The 24,001-nt window shown below is 35.2% G+C and overlaps 1 protein-coding gene across 4 annotated transcripts in view; it reads left to right on the top strand.

The window, feature by feature from the left end:
- Positions 1-18,240, top strand: part of mvb12ba (multivesicular body subunit 12Ba) — a 28,171-nt gene extending 9,931 nt beyond the window's left edge. For 2 of the 4 annotated variants that reach the window (XM_055198131.2, XM_055198129.2), the window contains exons 2-11: positions 2,834-2,858; positions 3,332-3,454; positions 7,698-7,805; positions 9,018-9,114; positions 9,847-9,976; positions 11,109-11,264; positions 12,194-12,285; positions 14,640-14,695; positions 14,837-14,896; positions 16,401-18,240. In XM_055198131.2, the coding sequence (XP_055054106.2) occupies positions 3,341-3,454; positions 7,698-7,805; positions 9,018-9,114; positions 9,847-9,976; positions 11,109-11,264; positions 12,194-12,285; positions 14,640-14,695; positions 14,837-14,896; positions 16,401-16,487 (900 nt within the window). In that variant the 5' untranslated portion in view covers positions 2,834-2,858; positions 3,332-3,340 and the 3' untranslated portion in view covers positions 16,488-18,240. The remainder of the gene's footprint in view (positions 1-2,833; positions 2,859-3,331; positions 3,455-7,697; positions 7,806-9,017; positions 9,115-9,846; positions 9,977-11,108; positions 11,265-12,193; positions 12,286-14,639; positions 14,696-14,836; positions 14,897-16,400) is intronic. The other 2 variants (XM_055198128.2, XM_055198126.2) reach the window with 1 other exon arrangement.
- The last annotated feature ends 5,761 nt before the right edge of the window (positions 18,241-24,001 follow it).

The raw sequence follows: 24,001 nt of genomic DNA, 5'->3' as shown, positions 1-24,001 counted from the left end.
ACATTTATATTCCTTATTATTGTCTCCACATTTACCAATTATCACCAAATACCACATGTTTCTTTACTGTAAATGTTTATAGTATAACATGCATCGAAGCTTTTTATTTTGTAGATTTTTTAATGATAAATATTTCCATGTCAAAGAACCAAAATCCAGTCATGGACACTTTGCTGTAATGAAAATGTTCCCCTTAAATGTGGAAAAAAATTGCTTTGCATGATGTCATTTGAAATCATGTGCAAAATAGTACATGAAGAGATGTTTGTAACTGTATGTTTCTTATATTGATACTCTTACTGAGCATTTACTATTTTTATCAAAATGTTTCATGACACCTCATAAGTCTAATTTCGCAAGAATCACCCAGGTGTGAACAGGGATGTGTGTCTCTCATCCAATAATGATCCAATCGACCAAAATGCATCTTAATACCAAGTGTAAACAGAACCTCACAGCCTGTCCTGCTTCAGACACGGTTTTGTACTTCGTAATTAGCCTTTCGCCGAGCCCCGCCCCCCTTAGTTACTGTTGCTACTTCCGACAAACAAATGACCAGCGCAACAGATTGCCATAACGGAAAGCGATATACCCGTGCGTGTCAGTGACATTTTTTGGAGCAATACCTCCGCGATTTCCTCCAGATCGAGGCAAAAGGGGTTACAGTATGCAGTGGAGTGATATATTCAAAATATAAAAATATTCAATGAAGGAGACACGACTACTATCGAGGCTAATGCTTACCGGTCTCACGCAAAAAATGAGAAACCACATGACCTGTAACTCAAATGCAATCAGCACAGCCTTGTGGACCAGTCATGCTCTTGCACTGCCGAGTAAGTTATCTTTCATATGGTATAGTCTATTAATGTCTATTGCGAGTAGCTATTTTGTTAAAATACAAGGCTATGTTGGCTAGCTAAACCTACGTGTGTTTCAAAGCCATTCAAAGCTAACTAACATTTCTCTGTCTGTTGTTTTGAGGATAGCCGTTTTGAGAATCATAATGTTTTATTTATGGTGATACTCAGATTTCACAAATATTTTAAGAAATAGTTTTGTCTTAAAAGTTGTAGGACAGATAATATAATAAATAAAATGTATACTATAATAAAATTGCACAGCATTTACGGGTTTGGGAAACTCAGGGGTAGGTTTTCCGTTCATAAAATGCTACATGAAAGATAAAAACAAATTATTTAAAGTTGATTGTTAAGGGGGCTATGTTCGACTTTGTCGTAAACTGACGAAAAATAAAGTTGGGGAGCTGAAAGTCCCAACACAACAGCAGCTAATGTAGCTAGCGTTAGCTAACATGTTAACTAATGTTGGCAAAATAACTCATTAAATTTAGCATAGAGGGTAGGTTAACATTCTGGCAATTATATTCATGGTAATCATAACTTTGGTCCAATTTGTGTTCTTGCCTCTAGTTAGTAGATCTAGACCACACTGTAACTAGTTAGCTGTAAGCCTTACCTTTGTGCAGACGTATTTATGCTTTGTAAATGTTCGACACATTTAACTGAATGGGGCAGTCCACACTGTTTTATCCATTGTATGCACCGCTCACAAACGCTGCGGGCGTGAATGTTTGTCGGAGGTGCTCGCATAGTAACGGTTGCTGTGATGTGTGATTGGACAATGGCCGTTTTGGGGGAGGAGCCGGCGAAAGGTCAATAAAGAGTTTAATATGCATTTCAAAGGATTTCTATTTAAGGATAATATTTTACTGTGGTCAATAGTTTGTGGTTAATCCAGTGTTTACTTAACAGAATAACAATGTGATTTCACTTTCAGTCTTTTCTTTTTAACAAACGCAGTCTATTCTTGTTTGCTTTTCTCACTGTTGACTTTAGGGACTATCATGTCACACCTTTTTGAACGCTCTTTCTTTGCTCCAGAGCAGATCTGTCATGCTTTAGTTTGATCTCAGACGCTCTTCCTCCATCTCACCCCCTCGTCTGCTGTTGGCTTCATTGCATTACATTGAGTGCTGAAGTGATTCTGGTTTCCAAGGTTCCTCAAAAGCTTTAAGCTCCATGCAAAGACTGCTTTCATTTGTATGCAACTACATAACTCCTTATACACACAGACATAACAAAATGACGCAGTTGACGAAATATTGCCTGACAAACGTTATACTAGGATATCTCCATAGATATCTCCACCGATCCAGCATATTTTTCTTTTGTGGTTATCACGCCCATTCTGGGCAGTTTTCCCCTGAACTCTTTGTTAAATCTGTTGATCTGTGGTTGTCGTGCAAGTTTCCTGTTTTACCAACAGACGACGTTTGTTATAACATGCATATTCTTGTTTGGTATCGCTTTGAATTACGTTTGCGGAGTTCAGAGTAAATAAAGCAGACTTTATTTATTCGAATCCTTTCAATTGTAATGTTTTGGTATGAAGATTTCCGTATTTATATTACCAGGATGATTTGTTAAAGGGTTAGTTTACCAAACACCATTCTGTTATCATTAAAAGCTGTTGTGTGTTTAGAAATCTTTGTGTGGAAAATCTTTATGTCATTGTTTGATGAAATCTTCCTCTCGTAGACGCTTTTAATGTCTTTTGTGTTTGTGTATGTTTTAAACATTGTCATCACTAGCAAGACATGAAAACAAATGGAGATTGGCTACGGTACTGTCTTTACACGCCAAATTTTAATATATACAAATGCAAAATAAATTTGACAGTCATGGTTATCTTTAAATAAACTTTAAATAGATCATAGTGGCTTTAGAAGACTTTTCTTTGTCATTTTTAGAGCTTGACTGGTTTAATATAATTTTTGGGAGATATTTTGATCTTTATTTGTGTTTCACAGAGTAAAGAGTCGGGTTTGGAGTGATGTGAGTAAATGGGAATTTTGGGTTCTCTTATTTTTTTGTGTTTTCTGTTCAAACATGTCTCTTGTCACACACTGACTTGCTTTCATTTGCATTATAGTCTTGATATTTCGGCAGTGCCGTCATGTTTTATTCTGTTATTGTGTGTTTTTTTCCACTAGGATGTGTTTAAATATTGGCTTGTGTCAATGTGCGTAGTGCAGTGACGTCTCAAGTGCTTTCAAATAGCAAACAAACACTACAAATCATATAGAGGATTAAACAGTATTTACTTAGTAACCAACTGCAGATTCTCTTTGAAATTATTTGCATGTAAACCTGTCAAGTTTTTATAGCTGTGCATATAGTAGTTATAGAAAGAATTGAATGCTTTTGTATATAAACACTACAGTCTAAGTGTGCTTGTATGGTCTGGCTTTTGTGTATAAATCTTTGAAGTTTAACAAATCAAGCTTTTAATCTTCTTGTCTCCTCAGAGTTCCTCCATGATGCCTGAGGTACGAGATCTTTCAGATGCGCTGCCAGAGATGCCAATGGATCCCATCACTGGTGTAGGTGTTGTGGCTTCACGAAACAGAGCTCCTACCGGCTATGATGTGGTAAGAGTCAGATCTCATGCAGATACAAACCCAATGAGCTGCTTTGCTATCTATTATAAGTGACTTATGTTGAACAGGATGTTAAACCATCAAATTGTGTTAATTTACTGGACGTTTTTTACACGACAATGGTTTCGACCCGTTAACAGGAAAGTTTTATGTGGTTTGGCTGTTGATTTACATGACAACGGTGTCTTGTTGTCTCCATGTAAATGGTAATGGTGACATGGTTTGCATGTTTTCAGTCTATGAGTATAAGCAAAACAACAATGGGCAACTAAATAGGGTTGCAAATGGGCGGAAAGTTTCTAGTAAATTTCCGGAAACTTTCCACAGGAACCTAATCTGGGAATTTTGGAAATATTCCAAATTGGAAACAAAATGGAAATTTACAGGAATTTATGGGAATTATTTGGAAATTTTGAGAAATTTATATAAACTATATCATACACAGACATAAAGAAACATTTCCTTTGGTCATAAGCAGACATGCATGCAAGGTAATACAATATTTGAAGAATCCTGATACTCACGCTCATCAAGCCATGGATTTATTTGATCAAAAATCATTTTTGTAATCAAATAAATGCAAGCTTCATAACCATTTAGATTAGGGATGCACCGATAGGATTTTTTTTGGGCCGATACCGATTTAAACAGACAACTTCTGGCCGATGCCGATGCCGATATCGATATTACACACTTGTATACAATACTATACAGTTGGTCTATTAGCTAGTTTATTTCTGCATCAAATTATTTTTACTGAACATGGATTGGATCTAATTAACATTCAACTGACCAACATAATAATTTTGCTATTCAGCATTTATTTTATTAACAACATTAACTCATTTTTTACATATAATGGATTTCTTGATGCAGTTAATTAATAAACAATCGGTATCGGCCTTTCTCGTGCTATTGCCGATTTTCCGATGGTTTCAAATTCATCAAAAATCGGCCGAATAAATGTCGGCGGCCGATACATCGGTGCATCACTAATTTAGATATCTGATTTACTGGCTTTAAGAACTGATCTGTGCATGTTATGGAAGAATGCAAGTACACGCAGGGGTTTTGGCCTCAATGTTCCTTTAGTAAGCAGTGTGCATGTGACCGATGAATGTGCAGGGTAGAAATTCAACTGAAATTGCATTAAATCTTGTGTGTTAAAATTATTGTATAGTTTATTTACTATAAATTCCTTTTAATTCCCATATATTCTTTTTAATTCCCATGGAAAGTTTCCAGCCTTGAAAATCCCAACATTTTGCAACCCTGGACCCACAGGACAGTGTTTGAGTTTATTAATGCTTCACCAACAAAGTTTACAAATTTTTACGCTTTGGAGTCCAGGGTCACTTGGAGTAATAAACCAACTTCATTGTCCATCTGAACAAAACTGCCTGATGCTTTCACCATCTTGATTGTTTGTATTTATTGCCCTGCATGTGCAGGCGTGTAGCGTTTCTTTACAAGGTAACATCGCCATCTACTGGCCTGCCACATTTAATACAGCAGATTTACATCTGTGCAAACGCAGATCTTTTTGATGCTGTTGTCGTGTGTATATTACGTTTTTCATAAATACAAAGTAAAAGCTTTTGTTTTCCAAATATTAAGTCAACTGTGCATTATGGGATGTATTTCGTTCCCTCTGTAAATATGTTGTAGTTGTTGCTCTTGTTAATATATGTAATAGAAGTGTTGTGTTGTATAGATCTACACACACACTGTGTTCACGCATTCAGTTTCAGAAAATCCCTGACCGGGCGGGCACAGTTCAAAGACGTTCACTGTTAACAGGCCGAGAGAAATACGATCTGTGTGTTTTGGAGTTGTTTCCCACCACCTGACTCTTAAATGCTTCCAGCTATACAGGCATCTACACAACCAAACCAAACCAACAGGGACGTCACTGAGATCAGATCGAGAAGACTGGGCTCAAATCTTATTTCTTTCCGTTATTTCTTGAGTGTTTACCAGCTGAATTTCTGAACTAGTCGATTGACATTTAGTTCACTTAGGGCTGAAGTATTCCTTGAACATTTTTGCAATAGTTTATGCCCTGGTTGCATTGGATAAAAGTATTAGATAAATGTTATTTGCATTAGTTGTATTTTGGACCTTTTGGATTAACCGATGATGTGAATGTAGTTTGGCTTCAGAAGTCATAGTGGGATTGTTGTTTCCTTTGGCCGTCACAGTCGCTGTTGTCAGCCCAGCAACAAAGCTTTCTGTGTGAATCACTGGCGGGTATAAAAGCTGTGTCCCTCCCATTCCCTCGATATCTCAAACAGCAGATTGACTGTAGTCGACACGCTAAGCGAGTATGAATCAGATCTTTTGTTTTCAGCTCAAACAGTAAGAGATTTGTGTCTTTCTCTCTGTTCAACATCAAACCGCTGAGGTGTGAGGATCTCTTTACCATAGTTATCAGTTTAACTTAAGTTATATTGTCAAACATCCTGACTCTGTGTTGTTTACTTGCTGACACGTTCATTTGGTGTTTATAATTCATTATGTAGAGAGTTTTGGGTTTGGATGTCCATTCAGTTCACCACAACCTGTCCTGAACTGTATAACAACCAAAACTCAATGTGATCACCTAAACAAACTAATCACGTTCAGGGCTTGAAATCGAGACCATTTTGGTCGCACATGCTCCTGAAATTTAATTGGCAAGACATCAAAATATATTTGGGAGCACTTGTGCGAGTGCAAATGATTGTTGTGGTGCAACCTGTTTTAATTTCATTATGAAACATTCACATATACTGTGGATTAATTGGTGAAAGTTTTATAGAGACCAATTAAACTTTACACGGATGACTCAGTTTCATACAGTTTTAGCACACAAATACATAAAGTTTATATTCAGAGGCTAAGCTGCTGTCAGAGTTCACACATAAATATATTACTATTGTATAGTTAAATCTACTAATCTAAGTAATACAAATAATAAGGTTAAATGCTTGTTATTTCCTAAATATAATGACCCTCAAAAGATTTGTACTTTAATGTTTAATTTAAACAAAGTTTTGTTATGCAACACCTGCAAACATGCTATATTTTTATGTTAATGAATTGTTTTATTTTTATTTGAGTGTTTTAGTTTGATTGCTGAAGTTGTGGTGCTTCTATAATTTTCAATGGATGCTCCTAAGTTTTTGCTGGTGCTCCTTATGTTTAAATTTGGGAGCACCAGTGTAAAATGAAAATGTAATTCAAATACAGGGTTTTCCTCCATGTTATAAAATATACTGCTGGAGATCATGTGAGCTGGTTTGAAAGCTTACATTCGACCTCCGTGTTAATTTCTGACAGTGCTTCTGTTATAAAGGATATAGACACTATTGTCTCATCCCGTATCCCACTGGGAAATATTACCAAAACTTGATATCCCGCCTAGCCCTAACTTGTGTATGTTGAGAATGTTGCTTGAGTCTGTTTATTGTAAATTGTGTGATGCAGACACCATGCTTGACGGTGACATTAAACACTACAGAAAACAGGGCATAGACGTGTTTAAAAAAACCTTACTGTGACTTTAATTCACCTCTTACCCACAAAGCTCATGTATAATGATTCCTCTTTCTTCATCATGAGTTTATGTTCAGTGTTGTGTGTGCTGACCTAAATAAAAAGGATAGAAAAATGAATTTGGCCCTTAAGTAGTGTTCACACAAAAGTGTTTACGCTGGCGTATGTTTTCAACAGTTTCAATTGCGTGTTTCCAAAACACCAGCAGCTGGTGGGTTTTGTCGGCACTCTGCGTTTTTTTTTTGTGCTGTGTGCCGAGAGTTGAAAAATTTTAAACTTCGGGTGAAACATTCAGCTCGTCAATTTCCCATCCAATCACAGTGTAGGAGGGGCGGGACAAATATTGGACACATATCACAACAACAAACTGGCACATCGTTCAGCAACTGATAAACAAAGCAGAAATATCATCGCAACCAAAGCGCTCAGCTGAAAAAAAGCAGACAAGCGCCTTTAGTCGCCGTCCTCCTGCCGTTTTCAGCAATGTTTAAACGCTTTGGTGTGCATGCACGACCCCTAAGTCTTTTCTTTAGTCTGGTTATACTATACTTAAGTCAAAAAATCTCATTTGTAATGAAAAGGTTTGCAATAAATGATATCTCTGAGTGTTGTTGAAAATCTTTAAGTGAAAACATCTGAATTTTCATAGTATTTTTGTATACTATTTGTTCATTGTTGTGCATTTGTGTTTTTATAGGTCGCACAAACTACAGATGGGCTTGATGCAGATTTGTGGAAAGATGGTTTGTTCAAATCTAAAGTCACTCGCTATCTGTGTTTCACCAGAGCTTTCTCCAAAGAGAACGTGAGTCATTTCTTTATCAAAATATCTACTAGGGCTGTACAATGAATCCTTTTTAATTTTCTATTTAAATTTTTGATTCAAACAATACAAAAACAAGGTCACTGAGGTAATCAAATCACGTATGTGATTAAAATATAAATTGCGTGCTGCTGGACCGATGTGTTTGTATTGCAACACTTACTTAAGAAAAAGTCATCATAATCGTGTAAACTAATCGTGATTATGATTTTGCCCATAATTGAGCAGCACTAATACTGTTTGTACGTCAGTACCCTTGTGCCGCTGTACCCTTTAAGAAAGTACAGCTTTGAACCTAAAGACTTCATATTAGTACCTCAAGCATACATATTAGTATACATATTGGTACCACAAGTATACCTAGCTGTACTTTGTGAAACATATTAGGACCTTTTTACTGTGATGGCTGTTGTTCATGTTACCATTTTTTTTCAAACAGATTTTGTTTCTGTACACTGAGTTAACATCTATATTCTGTATTATAAATCACATCAGTTCAGCCTTTTGGCTATATAATGTACAGCGTGTAGACAGAACAGCGTAAAATAGACTTTGAGTTTGTTTGTTGTTTAGATGTGTTGCTGTCTGTTATTTCATGTATTTGTTTTCTTTAAACAATATCTCTTTGTTGATGAAAAGTAAACCACTTCCTCTCATTATTAACCCTGTGCTGTTTACTAAAATGTCTTCATTGTTTGTGAACTTGGTGGCCTTTTATACCCAAGACAGAAAGCACTTCAATCTACATTATGTGTGATGTGTTCTAAATAAATCAATTGAGTTATAAAGTACTAGTTAAGGTAAACTAAGTAAATTCACACTGAAATTTAACGCAATCGATGTGTGTTTTTTTACCAAGCATCTAATGAAACCCACAAAACGTCCGCTATTAAACTCTGCTGCACTGCAAAAACCATCATCACTCACTCTTTAATCATCTATTCAACAAACATCACTGCTCTTTATCATATATTATCATCTTGATAAGATCGTGCAGTTTTATTAAAAAAATATATTGTTTCAGTCATTGGTTTTGTAGACTCGGGTGTATGATTGATGGTGTAGAAGATGAGCTCTTTAATGTGTATATGTGAAGTGATATGATCACATTTGAGGTTTGAAGAAAGACTCTCAGGACCTGGATGTCAGGTGATTTGAAGTGTTCCAGTCAGTAATTGTCATGTATTTCTCCAGAGTCATTTAGGAAACGTGCTTGTAGACATGAAGCTGATTGACATTAAGGACACGCTGCCTGTGGGATTCATCCCTATTCAGGAAACAGTGGACACTCGTAAGTCACTCTTTATTCTCTCTCTCTTATCTTTCATCTCAATGCTTCACTACATCGTCCTGCTCACATATAGAGAGATTTTCTCTTTTGTCATCATATTTTCTTGGAAAGTTTGTGTCGTCTATTTGCAAGTGAATTTGACTTTAAAATCCCAGTTATGCTCAGAACACATTTCATGGCCTGTTGTGCATTACCATTACTACTTATAGGACAATCACATTCAACTATCTGTGCTGGTAAACAAGATGAGTTGTTATTCATTTAACCAGTGTTTTAATATGTTGACATTATAACTACCTTTAATCACTTCGATCAGTAAGATATCTGCTTATCTGCCCATGACCACCAACATTAAATGCATTCAGAGACACATTTGTTTGTGTATCTCTTACAAGCATTTGCTTCTGTACTTTAATTTTCAAGTGTAATGAGTTTGTTCACCTTTTTAAAGTAGCATAAACTGTATACACTCTTCAGACACTATTATAAGATCATAAATAAACCATTGAAACTTTCACACTGTGTTTTGAGACAGGCAGCCTGATATCAGTCATGAATGAAATGGCGTCTCTTGTGGATTTAGTTTCATTCTGGTGATAAATAATGAATTGATTGTGTGAAATGATCCTCTTTCATTCTGTCAGATCCTGCATTAACTTCATTCTCTTGGTTTTATCTCCCTTTCACTTTCCTCTTCATCATCTTCATCATCTATTGCTCTTGACTCTTCAGAGGAGCCAGCGTTTAGGAAGAGGAGGTTATGTATCAAATTCATCCCACGAGACTCCACTGAAGCGGCCATCTGTGACATCCGAATCTTGGGCCGCTCCAAACAGGCACCACCACAGTATACATTCATAGGGTTAGTAATCATAAACTGATGCTAGTTAAATACACTTAGTTGATATCAACATGAATAATAGTCTGATAGAGCTGATATCTAGCACTTTGGCATTTTTTATTGTGATTTTATGGGCGATCATTCATAGCACTCAGTACTGATGCTGTTTGGGCTAAATGATGGTTTTAGGTTTATTTCTATTAAAGGGTTAGTCAATTTTCTCAAAAAAAAATCCAGATAATTAACTCATCAACATGTCATCCAAAATGTTGATGTCTTTTTTCGTTCAGTCGAGAAGAAATTATGTTTTTTGAGGAAAACGATCCAGGATTTTTCTTACTTTAATGGACCCCAACACTTGGCTCAACACTTGACGGTTTTTTTCAGCGAAGTTTCGAATGACTCTAGGCGGTCCCGGGCGAGACATATGGGTCTTATCTAGTCATTTTTTAAGAAAAATAAAAAATAATGCACTTTTGGGCCACAACTTCTCTTCTTCCTCCGGCTGTGTGACGGGCCAGCGCGACATCACGTGATTATGTGATGACCTGGAAAGGTCACGTGTTACATATATGAAATGCACATTTGCAGACCATTTTAAATAATAAACTGACACAAAGACATTAATTATTATCATTCCACATACAACAATGTCTGAACGCTCTTTCTCCACACTTGTAAACACTGAGGCGTAGTTGCGCATTCATCATCCGTGACCTCTTGACGTGATGATGTATTACGCGAGGTTGCGCTGACACGTCACAGGACTGGAGATAGACGAGAAGTTGTGGTTTAAAAGTGCTTTTTTTTGTCAAAAATGACAATCGTTTTGCTAGATAAGACCCTTATGTCTCGTTTGAGATCGTTTATAGTCCTTTGAGGCTCTGTTGAAGAAACTGTTAAGTGTTGAGTTAAGTGTTAAGTGTTGGTGTCCATTAAAGTCCATTAAAATGAGAAGGGTCCTGGAGTGTTTTCCTCAAAAAACATAATTTCTTCTCGACTGAACGAAGAAAGACATCAACATTTTGGATGACATTGTGGTGAGTAAATTATCTGGATTTTTTTAAGAAAATGGACTAATCCTTTAAATGAACCTATTTCTATATGTCCGTTACGGCTCATAGTGTTTGATTTTAATTCTTGATTTTCTCAGAGAGCTGAACAATATGGGCATCTGGTATCGTATGGGAAAAGTGCCACGAACCCAAGACTCCTCACCGCTCCAGAACAACGGCAGCAACACAAACACCAACAACATCCAGACGGTCACAAATAACTCCAACTCAACCCCAGCTCCTGTCTTACCCAAGTGCGTCTGTGTGTGTGTGTGTGTGTCTGTGTGTGTGTCTGTGTGTGTGTGTGAGGCTGGAGGAAGTGTAGTGTACTGTGTGTAATGAATGTGTCATCACAGCTGCAGAAAAGAAACTGACAGAATGAGAGAAACTGAGAGAAGAAAGAGAAATGAGGAAGATTGTGTGGTTTTGAGGTCTTAATGATGAAGAGTAGTTTTTGCAGTTTACTGTATCACCGACTCTTTTGTTTTAAGTTTGTGTGTAAAGTTTCCTGGCGTGTTTGTGTAAGTCTTCAGGCTCTCAGTCTTGGGATATTTCCAGCTGTTTCCTCCTCATGATTTCCTCTTTCCTGTCTGTTAGCTCTCAACACAGCTGTGATGTCATCGCTTTATATAAAACATAACAGAAAGTGCAGCTCAATTTGTGACCTCTGTCTCCCTGATGTCTGTACTCTTAACAATTATTGTAATTATATTACTGAAGAACAAAATGAAACGAGAAACAATGAGTAGCGAGATTCTGACGTGGTTAAAAATAATGTGATTTGTGAAGTCAAATACACTTTTCCTATATATGCTTTCAGCAGTAACAACATAAACAAGCGGCTTTCGTGGAACAAACGTAACTTCCGGTAAACTCTGCTAGGAATAAATAACAACAGAGTCCTTTTAAAGTAGTTTATTTTTATAACAAGCAAAATAAACAACACAGTGATTAACCAAAACATTTGTTATTTTTGACAAGGTATTTGTTTAAGAGTTCAGTTCAGCAACTAGGAAGTAAAGTTCTGACCAGACGCGTAATCGCGTCACCGCACGTGCATCCAATAAAACCTTCAATAAAGTTAAACCGTTCTGATTTCTAGACACTAGATGATTTGGTCTTTATAAAGAATACAGCTGGATGTGATGTTTGTTTAATAACCAGACTTTTATTTTCTTCACAGGCACATTTCAATGACACTGCCAGCGTGTTTCAGGAAAAGCACAACCAGACCAGACTTTGAACATCAGAACTCCAATCTCTATGCCATCTCGGGTACTTGCTTTACATCTGATCCAACCTTAACCATTTATTTCATAAAAGAGATAGATGTGATGATTGACCAATCAGAATCTGATCTGTGACATCTGTGACGAGCTCAAAACGTTTTGAACACTGTTTACACTTGGCATTAACATGCGTTTTCATCGATCGGATCACAAGTGGATGACGTTAATGCCAGGTGTAAACAGTGTTTAAGGCGTTTTGAGCTCGTCCACTTTCAACCACATTCAGAGGTAGTCGAAACCCCTTTCGATCGGATTGCTTTTGTAGTGTAAACGCACATGTGGTTGAATGTGTTCGAAAAGCCACACGCGACCGCCTTCTCTCCGCCCATTTATCTAATCTGAGGTACTAAACACAAGTTATACGTCTTTTCTGACTCCTGGCGCGAACACACGGTGAACAGCGCTATTTTTAGCCTTTCATTGATAAAACTAAAGCGGCTGATCTCTGCAGTTGAGCTGAACAATCAGAGAACGCTCTAACATATATACATATATAACATATACAGACAAGCAGTGGACTCCGACATAATATTAGTTATCGTCCAACTCATCATAACTTAAATGACAGCAGAGAGACTCGCCCACCGTCTCGACAGACCACCCCCTCACAGTATTCAGGACAGAAGCGATCGAAAGTGGACAAAAGAGACAGATTTAAATACCAGGTCTCTCGTCCACTTGTGATCCGATCGATGAAAACACATCTTAATACCAAGTGTAAACAGCCCTATAGGGTTGCAAAGGGGCGGAAAGTTTCCAGTAAATTTATATAAGCTTTCCATGGGAGATTTTTCAAATTGGAAATTTAAAGGAATAGTCTACTCATTTTCAATATTAAAATATGTTATTACCTTAACTAAGAATTGTTGATACATCCCTCTATCATCTGTGTGCGTTCACGTAAGCGCTGGAGCGCGCTGCGACGCTTCGATAGCATTTAGCTTAGCCCCATTCATTCAATGGTACCATTCAGAGATAAAGTTAGAAGTGACCAAACACATCAACGTTTTTCCTATTTAAGACGAGTAGTTATACGAGCAAGTTTGGTGGTACAAAATAAAACGTAGCGCTTTTCTAAGCGGATTTAAAAGAGGAACTATATTTTATGGCGTAATAGCACTTTTGTGAGTACTTCGACTCTGCGCAGTAACACCCTAACTCTCCCATTATGAGAGTGAGAAGGGGAGCGGATTTTTCAGGCAAGTCGAAGTACTCCCAAATGTGCTATTACGCCATAAAATATAGTTCCTCTTTTAAATCTGCTTAGAAAAGCGCTACGTTTTATTTTGTACCACCAAACTAGCTCGTATAACTACTCGTCTTAAATAGGAAAAAACGTTGATGTGTTTGGTCGCTTCTAATTTTGTCTCTAAATGGTACCATTGAATGAGTGGGGCTAAGCTAAATGCTATCGAAGCGTCGCAGCGCGCTCCAGCGCTTACGTGCACGCACACAGATGATAGAGGGATGTATCAACAGTTGTTAGTTAAGGTAATAACATATTTTAATATTGAAAATGAGTAGACTATTCCTTTAACAGGAATTTGTGGAAATGATTTGGAAATTTATATAAACTCTATCACATACAAACATAAATGAATATTTTGTTTGGTCATAAGCAGACATGCATGCAAGGTCATACAAATTTTGAAGAATCCTGATACTTGCGCTCATCAAGCCTGGCTGGGTTTATTTGATCAAAATACCTTCAGAAATTATTCTAATATGAACACACAACAAATGTATGTAATTTACGTGAATACATGCAAATATGGACATTTTGACATTATTTTGTGTGCAAGAAATGATCTGTCCATGTTATGGATGAATGTAAGTACATGCAGGGGGTGTGGCCTCAATGTTCCTTCAGTAAGCAGTGTGCATGTGACTGGGGAGAAATTCAATTGCATTAAATCTTCTTGTTTTAAACTAAATTATGCTGCAAGATTTTTTAACTACATTTTTAGTTCCCTTATTATAGACAACGTTTTTTTCAAATTCCCAGTTTATTCCCATAGATTCCCATTAATTTCCATAGAAAATTCCCAGCCTTTTGGCACCCTTGTGACATCAGACACATCAGTATGATTATGATGACAGATGTGTTCACAATATGAGCTACAGTAGATCAAGAGGGTTTGAATCTTCTCATCGTAAACTCATCTCGCTTGAAATCATCCAGATGGTGTTCAGTGATGAATCACAGCATCTCTTCTTCTTGCAGCACGATTTTCACGTGTCGCACTTAATGTTGCCATGAGTAACAGTTAAACATGTTAATATTCTAGTTAACGGTTATGTAACTCTAGTTAATGCTGACTGTTTGCTTTATTTTCACAGCTATGGATGGAGTGCCTTTCATGATCTCTGAGAAGTTTGCTTGTGCCTCCAGTGACGTGAGTCTGTTAACATCACATACTGAGATCTTTAGGCCATGACGGTCTGTACAGATGATGATGATGATGATGATGATGATGATGATGATGTGCTGTTATCTTGTATAAAGTCACTGCTGTCTGTTTCTGTCTATTGTGTAGCTGGAGCAGGTGGATCTCATGGGCATCAGAATCAAATCACTAGCAGAGATTGAGAAGGAGGTGAGAATCTGACGAAACATTTATTAAACGCTTCTATGCTTTAAATCTGATTGGATGCGGTATAAAGTGACCGTGTTGTTTGTTAACCATAAACCACCTACACACGGGGATGTGCTAACAATACTGTAGTTTGATTGACAGATGAGTTGAATATTGTGATGGGATGCAGTTGTGTGTTACACATTGTGTGTTGTATAATATTACAACGGTTTGATTAAATATTATTAGGATTTTCCTGTTGTTAAATGTGTTACGCACAGTCAGATCTACACTCTGGGTTACTTTCAAGCTGTGGTTGGTAAAAAGGCAAAGGCATAGAAAATGTGGTAGCACTTCACAAAAGGTTATATTAGTTAACACTAGTTAATGCGTTTCAATGCTAACATAGAAATATATTACTACAGCATTTATTAATCCAACTTAATGCTAGTTTTAGCATTCACTAATACATGTTTAAAATAAAAAAGGTTGTTTCTTTTAATATTAGTTAGTGCACAATGAACTAATAATTCATGAACAATTGATGTTAATTAACAACGATTGAAAAACTACATTTAGTAATGTTAGCATATACTGCACAACTTTATTGTAAAGTGTTAGCGAAAGTGTTTATATTTGACAAATCCATAGGTTAAAATAGTCAAGCATAGGTTAATTTAACCCAACCACAGGTTGAAAATAACCCACATTTTTAATGTGTAAAAGTGTTGAAGTTAATGCAAGTTGCAGTAGTTTGATTAGTTTTGGATTGAGCCACTAGAGGTCAGTGTTAGCTATGAAATATACCCGCAGATGGTTCACCCTGTAAGCCCAGACAAGTTGATTCAATTTAAAAAACATTGTAACTTTACGTTCACTTCAAAAAAAGTTAAATCTACATAAGATTTCTAAACAGGCAATTTAAATTTTTCGTTTACTGATCATAAAATGTCTTCTTTCAGCTATATATTCTTGTTAGATTAATAAAACATTTTCTGTTTTACAAATGGTCAGTTATCAATATGAGAAACTTTATTTCACACGTCTTATTTTAACATCGTTTTCAAAAACTGCAGTCTTTGCCTTTCAAAAACGAGGACACCTTGCAAAGCTAACATCAAATAAAGCAAATGTTAAATTTCACACAGAGACCTCATCACAAAAGTCTCAAAAATGATCATGATGAGCTCTTAACTTCATCACAAACATAATAAGCAACAATGATAACAAAAAGAACTGCAGCGGTAATAAATAAAGACAACAGCAAAACAACACTCATATTACATTTTTGCTTGCTGCAATGCATGATGGGTAAACATTTAAAATCCAGAGATTTAAATAAGCTCAAATAAACTCAACATTTTTTGTTAAATGAGAGAAATCATGCAATTCATGCATTTAACTTAATCTCTTGAGTAATGAAGGAAATCTTTCAGGGTTTAGGTGAAGTGTGTTTATTTATTTGGGTTAAAAGAGAATAAGGGTTAACATTGCACTTACTTCAGTTTGTTTCTCTGTGTGTCAGTATGAATACAGTTTCAGGACGGAGCACAGCGCCGCGGCCCGTCTGCCCCCCAGTCCCACCAGAACATCTCTGGGCTCTGAAGCCTAAAGCTCAAGGAGGAGAAGAAGAGAAGATATTGACTTCCCTCAAAACATATATCTACTAAACTAATGTGAACAATCGCTGGAAGAAAAGCTATGGAAAGTTTTACAGAATGAAAACAGATCTCCTAACCTGAGGTCAAGTTCAGTCTCTCTAAAGAGTTTTAAAGATGAAGTGGAGCTCCGTCGCTGTGCTCGTCTTTATTAAAACCACTACAGTATCAGAACTGAGATGAATGTTTCTGATCTCTGGATTCAGATGCTGTTACTTTACTGACTTTCTGAACAGTTGAACTCTTAAATATTCAGCATGAAATCAGATCATATTTGGTTCGTCTCCTTTTTGTTTGTTTGCTTGCTTGAGATTTTATTTAGATTGCAGCGACTGCATGACAGAAATTGTTTGTTTGTTTGTTTCTTGGGTTTGGAAATGAAGCCCAATTCTCTGCACTGTTACAAGACTTTTAAAGCATTTTTGTTGTTGTTTTTTTTTTTTTTTGATCCGCTTGAGAAACAAAAACACTCCAGCTCAGTAACTAACAGACTTTGTATATAAACAGCGATGATGAATCAGGAATGTGATGTTTTTAAAAGTGTCCCTTTTTGTTTTTGTAGCGTCGCTCCTGATTGATTTTGTTTCATCACCACTGACTAATATCTGTTCTTCTGTCGTTATGTTTAATGGTGCTCAAGCAGGATAGTTTTATCAGTACACTTGTTTCTTTTCAAATTCATGGTGATATATGCTAGTTCATTTTTTATGAATGAATGAATCTATCTGGGATCATTTTTAGCCCAAAATCAAAACATGTTGCATTAAGAGGATTTTTGCACCATGTTAAAATGACATTAAATGCTTTCCAACACCAAACTGAAAGGTCCTATCTTAAGAAAATCATCTACGGTCATACTAACAAATGTTTTTGTGTTACAGTATTACAGGAGGGTGAGATTAAAATAATGTCAATGCAAAACTTCTAAAGTGATTTATGCAAAATGTTTTAGTTTTGATTTTGGGATAAGATCCAGATGTTTGTGAGATTCTTCTGAAGGTCTTGATGATGATGATGATGATGTTCAGTGTTATTTTGACAGTCATCTCAGGTGAAAGTGTTTTTGTAATCTAACCACTAAACAGATTTAACACGGATGATAATCTTTTTTCTTCTGTTGTTCATGTGTGGATCAGGCTTCAGTCAAACTTATTTTTGGATGATTTAAATCCTGTCGAGTGTCATTTTGCATCCAGAAAATAGATTTGTGTCTGGAAACAGCCATAGATATTTAGATCGAAATAAAACAACGAGGTAAAAAATGAAACATGACAAAGTAAGATTAGTACATTACAGTTAGGTTTTCAGAGTAAAATTGATTTGGTTATAAAATCTGGGCTATTAATTTAACTCCATAAGCATGCAGCAGTTTTTATTTCTTCATAACAAGAGATTTTAATGTTTTAGTATTCTTTATTTAATGATATATGAAGTCTAATTTAAATGTTATAGCGAGTTTGTTTCACCCTCCTTTTCAGTCACATGAACAAATCCATTGTAAGATGTTGTTTAGTTATTTCACTGTGTTAATGAGTTGAACTTCTCTTCACAGTTTAATGTAGATCTCATCCAGTTTAAGATCATTGTTTTACTGCTAGATGAACCTGCTGTGTTTGTCAACTGAATTTCATTTCTTCTATAAATGTGAATGTGTTTGTTGACTAATGCTTTGGTTTTGTGCTTCATTATAAACTTTCTGTAAGGTGATGCCTGTTTGTGCAGATTTTGCAGTTATTGAAAAATTCATTTCCATCAGCATTCATTATTAAATCATTTTAATAATAGTTTAATTTGACTGTGACACGTGCAAGAGGATGAAGTCGTTTTCAGGGTGAAGTTCAAATCTTCAGTAGTTAAGAGGTAAATATCCTTCATTATATTCTTTCTGCATGTCTTTGGATTTGGTCTCCTTTGGTTTCTTAATGGCCATTGTGATTTAAAGCATTACTGGATTTGAACAAATATTTCCTTGAGCAATCTATGACTTTATGGTTTGTAAAGATTTAATGTGAATTGTTTGGCATATGATGCACTTCTGAATATTTTCATATGACAGCTGTTATCATACCACCATCATACACTCTTATGGTTTAAATTTTGGTTTAATACTTCACAACATATTCTTTATAGTGAAATAAATGATTGTTAGATTATAGAAATGTAAAAAAGAAAAGTTATTTGAAGAACATTTGACTGAATAATAGATCTGTGATGAACCAAAACTGGTTTTTCTGTGACATCACTGTTTAAAATCTTCAACAGCTTTATTTTTAAGAGTGTAAAGTAAGAAATGTTTACTGGATCTTTCTGCTTCCTTTGGCCTTTTGACAGCTGACTTTATTTAGATAAACGCATACAAACCACAGAGACACATTCAAGACTTCAGGGATTAAACTTATTCAGATGCTACAGATGCGGTTTTTACGAGAACAAGTAAAACATGTTTATAGTCAATCATTGAACACTTATTTCATTTTCTCTTAATCCGCCCGATTTTTTGTGAGTGCCTTTCTTCTGCATCACTGTTTCTGTTGTTTATGCCCTACTGTATGTACAGCACATGTGACATTAATATCTATTATCTAATATATTACTATTTGAAAGGCAATACCCACACACTGTAAAAAAGCATGAAGTTAAAACAACTTGGTTTTGAATGCTGGTTCTGATAGAAAGGTCTAGTGGAGTCCATGCCTTCATGGGTCAGGGCTTTTTCGGTGGCAAAAGGGGTCCTATACAATATAAGGCAGGTGGTCATAAAGTCATGGCCAAGTTAAAGTAATATAAAAAATATATATTGATTTGAAGTTTTTACTTTAAAGAGGACGTGTCACAAGACTTTTTTAAGATGTATAATACATCTTTTGTGTCCCCAGAGTACACATGTGAAGTTTTAGCTCAAAATATTATCATATAGATAATTTATTATAACATGTTAAAATTGGCACTTTCTAGGTGTGAGCAAAAATGTGGCGTTTTGGGGTGTGTCCTTTAAAATGCAAATGAGCTGATGAAATTCAAACACTGATCGCAATGAACACTGAAAGTGCTGTCAGTTATTCTCTCTCTTTCTGGACTAAAAGTCATTGCCGTGGTTGGATAGTGCAGATTAAGGGGCGGTATTATTATAATAAGAGCTCCTTATGACATCATTAGGAGAGACAAATTTCAATGAGCTATTATTCACTTGCTTGCAGAGAATGGTTTACCAAAACTAAGTTGATCTTTTTCACATTTTCTAGGTTGATAGAAGCACCGGGGACTCAATTATAGCACTTAAACATGGAAAAAGTCAGATTTTCATGCCATGGCCTTTTTAAACTGCTTATGCATGTATACACGTGCACTCTTTTAATCTGGATATGCACAGTTAAATTTTGGCCACAATTTGTCTGTCTGAGATTAATTTTGAGAATGCTTAAAGATTGATTGCATTGAGACAGCCGATTATTGACCTATGGGATCAAATGTTCCTTCTATCTTTTCTGTACTCGGTGTCAGAAGTTTTAAGACACTGTACTCCTGCAGTGTGGTTTCTTCTTCTGTCCTCTTGTTTTTGTTTTGCGTCCAGAAACGATTCTGATAAAGTTCTTTGTAATAGTGGAGATATATTAGATCAGAAATCAATTGTTGTGTTTTTGTTCTCTTATACATCAAACTAGAACCTCAATCCAGACCAGGACATTGGGTTTTATGACAGAGCCATGTTTCTGTGCTTCTGACAGGTCTCACCTTCACTGAAAATGTAACCCAATGCAGATCTTAAATCTTCATTATTTTTGTACCTTAAACTGTTTAATTAGTGAATAATGACACATGTGGATCTTCTGTTCTCACAATTTTTAAGGCGTCACGTGAAAACCAGACTGTAGTTTTATGTAATTTTTCCCCTTTTGAAGTTTATGAATTGTGAAGATTTACATGACATTTTATTTTCAGGATAAGAATATTCACCCACACATTGACTGGATGTCATTCAGGAAAGTGCCATAGAAATGTAAAGAATGACTTTATAAAGTATAGGAGCTTGATCTAAGAAATATTTACCTTCGGTTTATCAAAAATGAAAAAACGAGGTCCTTGATCCAATTAATGTTTCTCTTTTGAACGCTTCTGTGTTTTAGTTTTGTCGTCATGGAACGAAAGTTTGGCTTCCGACCAGACGTTTATAACGAAGACCTCCCAGTCAAAATCTTTCTCTGAAGATAAAGTCTTTTGATGCCTGTATGTTTCCATGAGCTTCACAGGAACCTTAAACCACAATACAATTAAACAAGTATGAACATAAATAATAAAAGTAGAAACCTTCACGCCAAGAGAGGCTGATAACATCTAAAAAGTCATCATGGGCTTCTTCTTATCTTGTTATATTTTGCTGTATTAATAAGTCAATTCATGTGAATGTAAGATGATTTTTATCATTCTGTTCCCCTTCATACTGACAAACATCCAATGCAAATTAATTGTGGCTCCTGATGAAGGTTAACAAGAGAAAACTGAATGAAGTTTAGATTGTGTTGTGGTACAGATCACACACTCCAATCACATTACAACTAACCACTAGAAACACTTTAACAGCTTGCTTTGAAAGACCTTCAGAGATTTTCCTCACTTGTTAAATTTATTTAGTTGCCATATTTTCCATTTGAAAAAAAGTGTCACCTAAACAGAGATTACACAAATTAGCTTTGATATTGTAAAAGTCATTTGATCAGAGCTTTGATGAGATCTCTTTCTCTTTCAGGAGCGATTTTAGGAGAGCTCATAGTGGGAGATTTTCCTAAATTAACACTCATACAAAACATCCACAACTTAATACTCCACATCCACTGGTTTCTTCTTCTAACACATTGACAGGTCAAATCAAACACTTAAAATCACAAAGTATAAACAGATGATACTTCAGCACAAAGAGCCTTTCAGTTAAACTGTGATCTACTTCATGATGGCAAAATAGTTTAAACATTTAAACTTGTGTGTTTTTTTAAAGATGTAGCTCAGAAGTTTATAATTTAGTACATTTACTGGTTGTCCAAACTTTTAATATTGTCTAATATGTTTCTACTGGAACAAAGTGACAAAATAAAAAAGATTCAACTTTTAACATAATAGAATGAACGCTTTAAATAATTTAATCTTGGTACAATCAATAAAAAACATTGATTTAAATTATGTTTGTCTGAGCACAAGAGACATCTGCAGAAGTCTCCATTAGTTCAAAATCATATCTGCATGAAAGATTATGCATTAGATTTAAATGATACCCAAGATGCCTTCCTTAATTTACAATATTATTTTGTGGGTCACAGTGTTTACCATTTATTTGTAATACTCAAGTCATTTTTGTGATGTACTGTTTTCTACATAAAATCATCCTATTTAATGTAAAGAACATTCTGTGAAAATATAACCTTGATATCTGTAATACTGACTGAGTAAGATCATGATCAAACTGCTCATCTCATCATTAGATTATGAGACTTTATTCTGGACAGGGTCACAGAGTTTTATTTTTGTGCATGTGTATACCTGTATGCTACCTTTACTGCAGATTTAAAGATTTTAGTATCTTTTAGTTGCACAGATCGCCTACACATAATGAAGCTGCACTTCTTCTAACTGGACGAGAGAGGGCGCAATAACTCATCATAAAGATTAAACTAAAGAGAGAGTCATTCAGTCATATCAGACTTCTAAAAACTGACAGTGACTTTTGCCTGATTCTGTAATTATTATTGATAAAAGTTATGAAGTGACTTTATACTTGTACAGTCTCTTATGAGCATCATGTTTGTGTGTCAGGAAAACACTTTCTGCTCATGCTGCAATATGTAAACGCGGAACAAATGGACAAATACTGGATTTATTTCCACTTTTATCATAAAGTAGGCTTTAGGAATTAAAGGTTAAGCAAAAAGTTAAATTGTATTCCTTTAATAGAATTTTAAAGGGTTTGCTATGCATTTTGTTTACTTGGTTTAGTTATTTGAGGTTTATTAAATTTAGTTTAAAAATGTTCTTTGTACCTCACTGGGTCATGAAGACGAACTTTAAGTCTTTATTACTTCACAGTTTCTATATAACACCAATTTACCACTAACCTTAATAATTGAATCAGTTTGAAGGTCTATGTTGTAAATTATGTGATTATAAAAGTTAATAAAATAAAAAACAACAACAATAAATCAGGATATATAGATCTATATTACTATTTTAAATTTTTTGTAGCCTATCTGCGTAAAAAAAATTGCATAACACATTTTTTACCTCATGACGAATTTTTTGACCGCATTATAGATCTTTATATGCCTATAATTATTGCTCAGATTATGTTTATGATTTATATTAACACAAATAAAAATGAAATCGTGAAATCTCGTTAACAGCACATAAAATCTTGGAGTTTAATAAATAGCGACGGGGAATACTACATCATTTCTTTAGATATTTAAAATAATTTAACGGGACAATAAATGATTATAATATTTTTTCAAAATATTGAATTATTATGCGATTCATTTTTAACCAGGTTTAGAGCAACGCATGTTTAATATACAGCATAGTGTGTAAATCATTCTGTCATAATTAAAACAGAGATGAATATTAATGAGTAAAGTAATAAAGACACAAACTCCCCCTTACTTCTCTCTTCCTTTCTTATTCCTCTCGCCATTATTGCCCCGAGATATCTATCTGTGAAATGAATTTGCTCCCATTTGAAACACAAAAGATTCGTCTGCTTATGAATTTTACATGCACACTGGATATTAGACTGGCGGCCTTAAATCTGCCTTTATCTCACTCTTTATTAATCATGCAGATAAAGCTTCATTTCATAAAGATAACCGAAGAGCTCAGTTTCAGTGCAGGTGCATGAGATAGAAATGAAATGAAAGCTTTGTTAACGGAGAAAAGACGGAATATCGTCCTGCTTTAAAAAACAAAATAAATACATCCGATTACTATCTAGAGAAAACAAATATTAAAGGGAATTTAAATGTAAATGTTTCATTTATAATGTAATGTAAACATAGGGCAGAATATAATTATATGCGAATTAATATTAAGTTATAGGTTTATAACGTATCCTGTAATATAATTAAAAAATAATGTTAAAAATAACTTTTATTATTTTACAAGAAAAAACGAATAATACATGAATAAATTAACATGTTTTAAACGATATTACTGAAATTAAATCTATAAAAACGATCTTAAATGTCGCGGTTTAAAACCTAAAAATGTGTAACGTGAAGTAACTCATTCTGACATGATTTAAAATGTATTAATTAAATTAATTTGTTAGATAGGTGGATTCAGTTATATTACATTGTCACTTTAGGTGTCCCGACTAAAAAGTATATAGCCTACACCCGACTGCGTCCAAAAACTTGATATAAAAATAAATACGAATCTTAATTTCTTTAATGTTTCTGATCAAATGATGAATGTGGGTGTGATGATGTAG

The sequence above is a fragment of the Misgurnus anguillicaudatus genome, chromosome 22 (genome assembly GCF_027580225.2).
Source record: "Misgurnus anguillicaudatus chromosome 22, ASM2758022v2, whole genome shotgun sequence".
NCBI classification, from domain to species: domain Eukaryota; kingdom Metazoa; phylum Chordata; class Actinopteri; order Cypriniformes; family Cobitidae; genus Misgurnus; species Misgurnus anguillicaudatus.
This window is presented reverse-complemented; position numbering and strand designations above follow the sequence as displayed.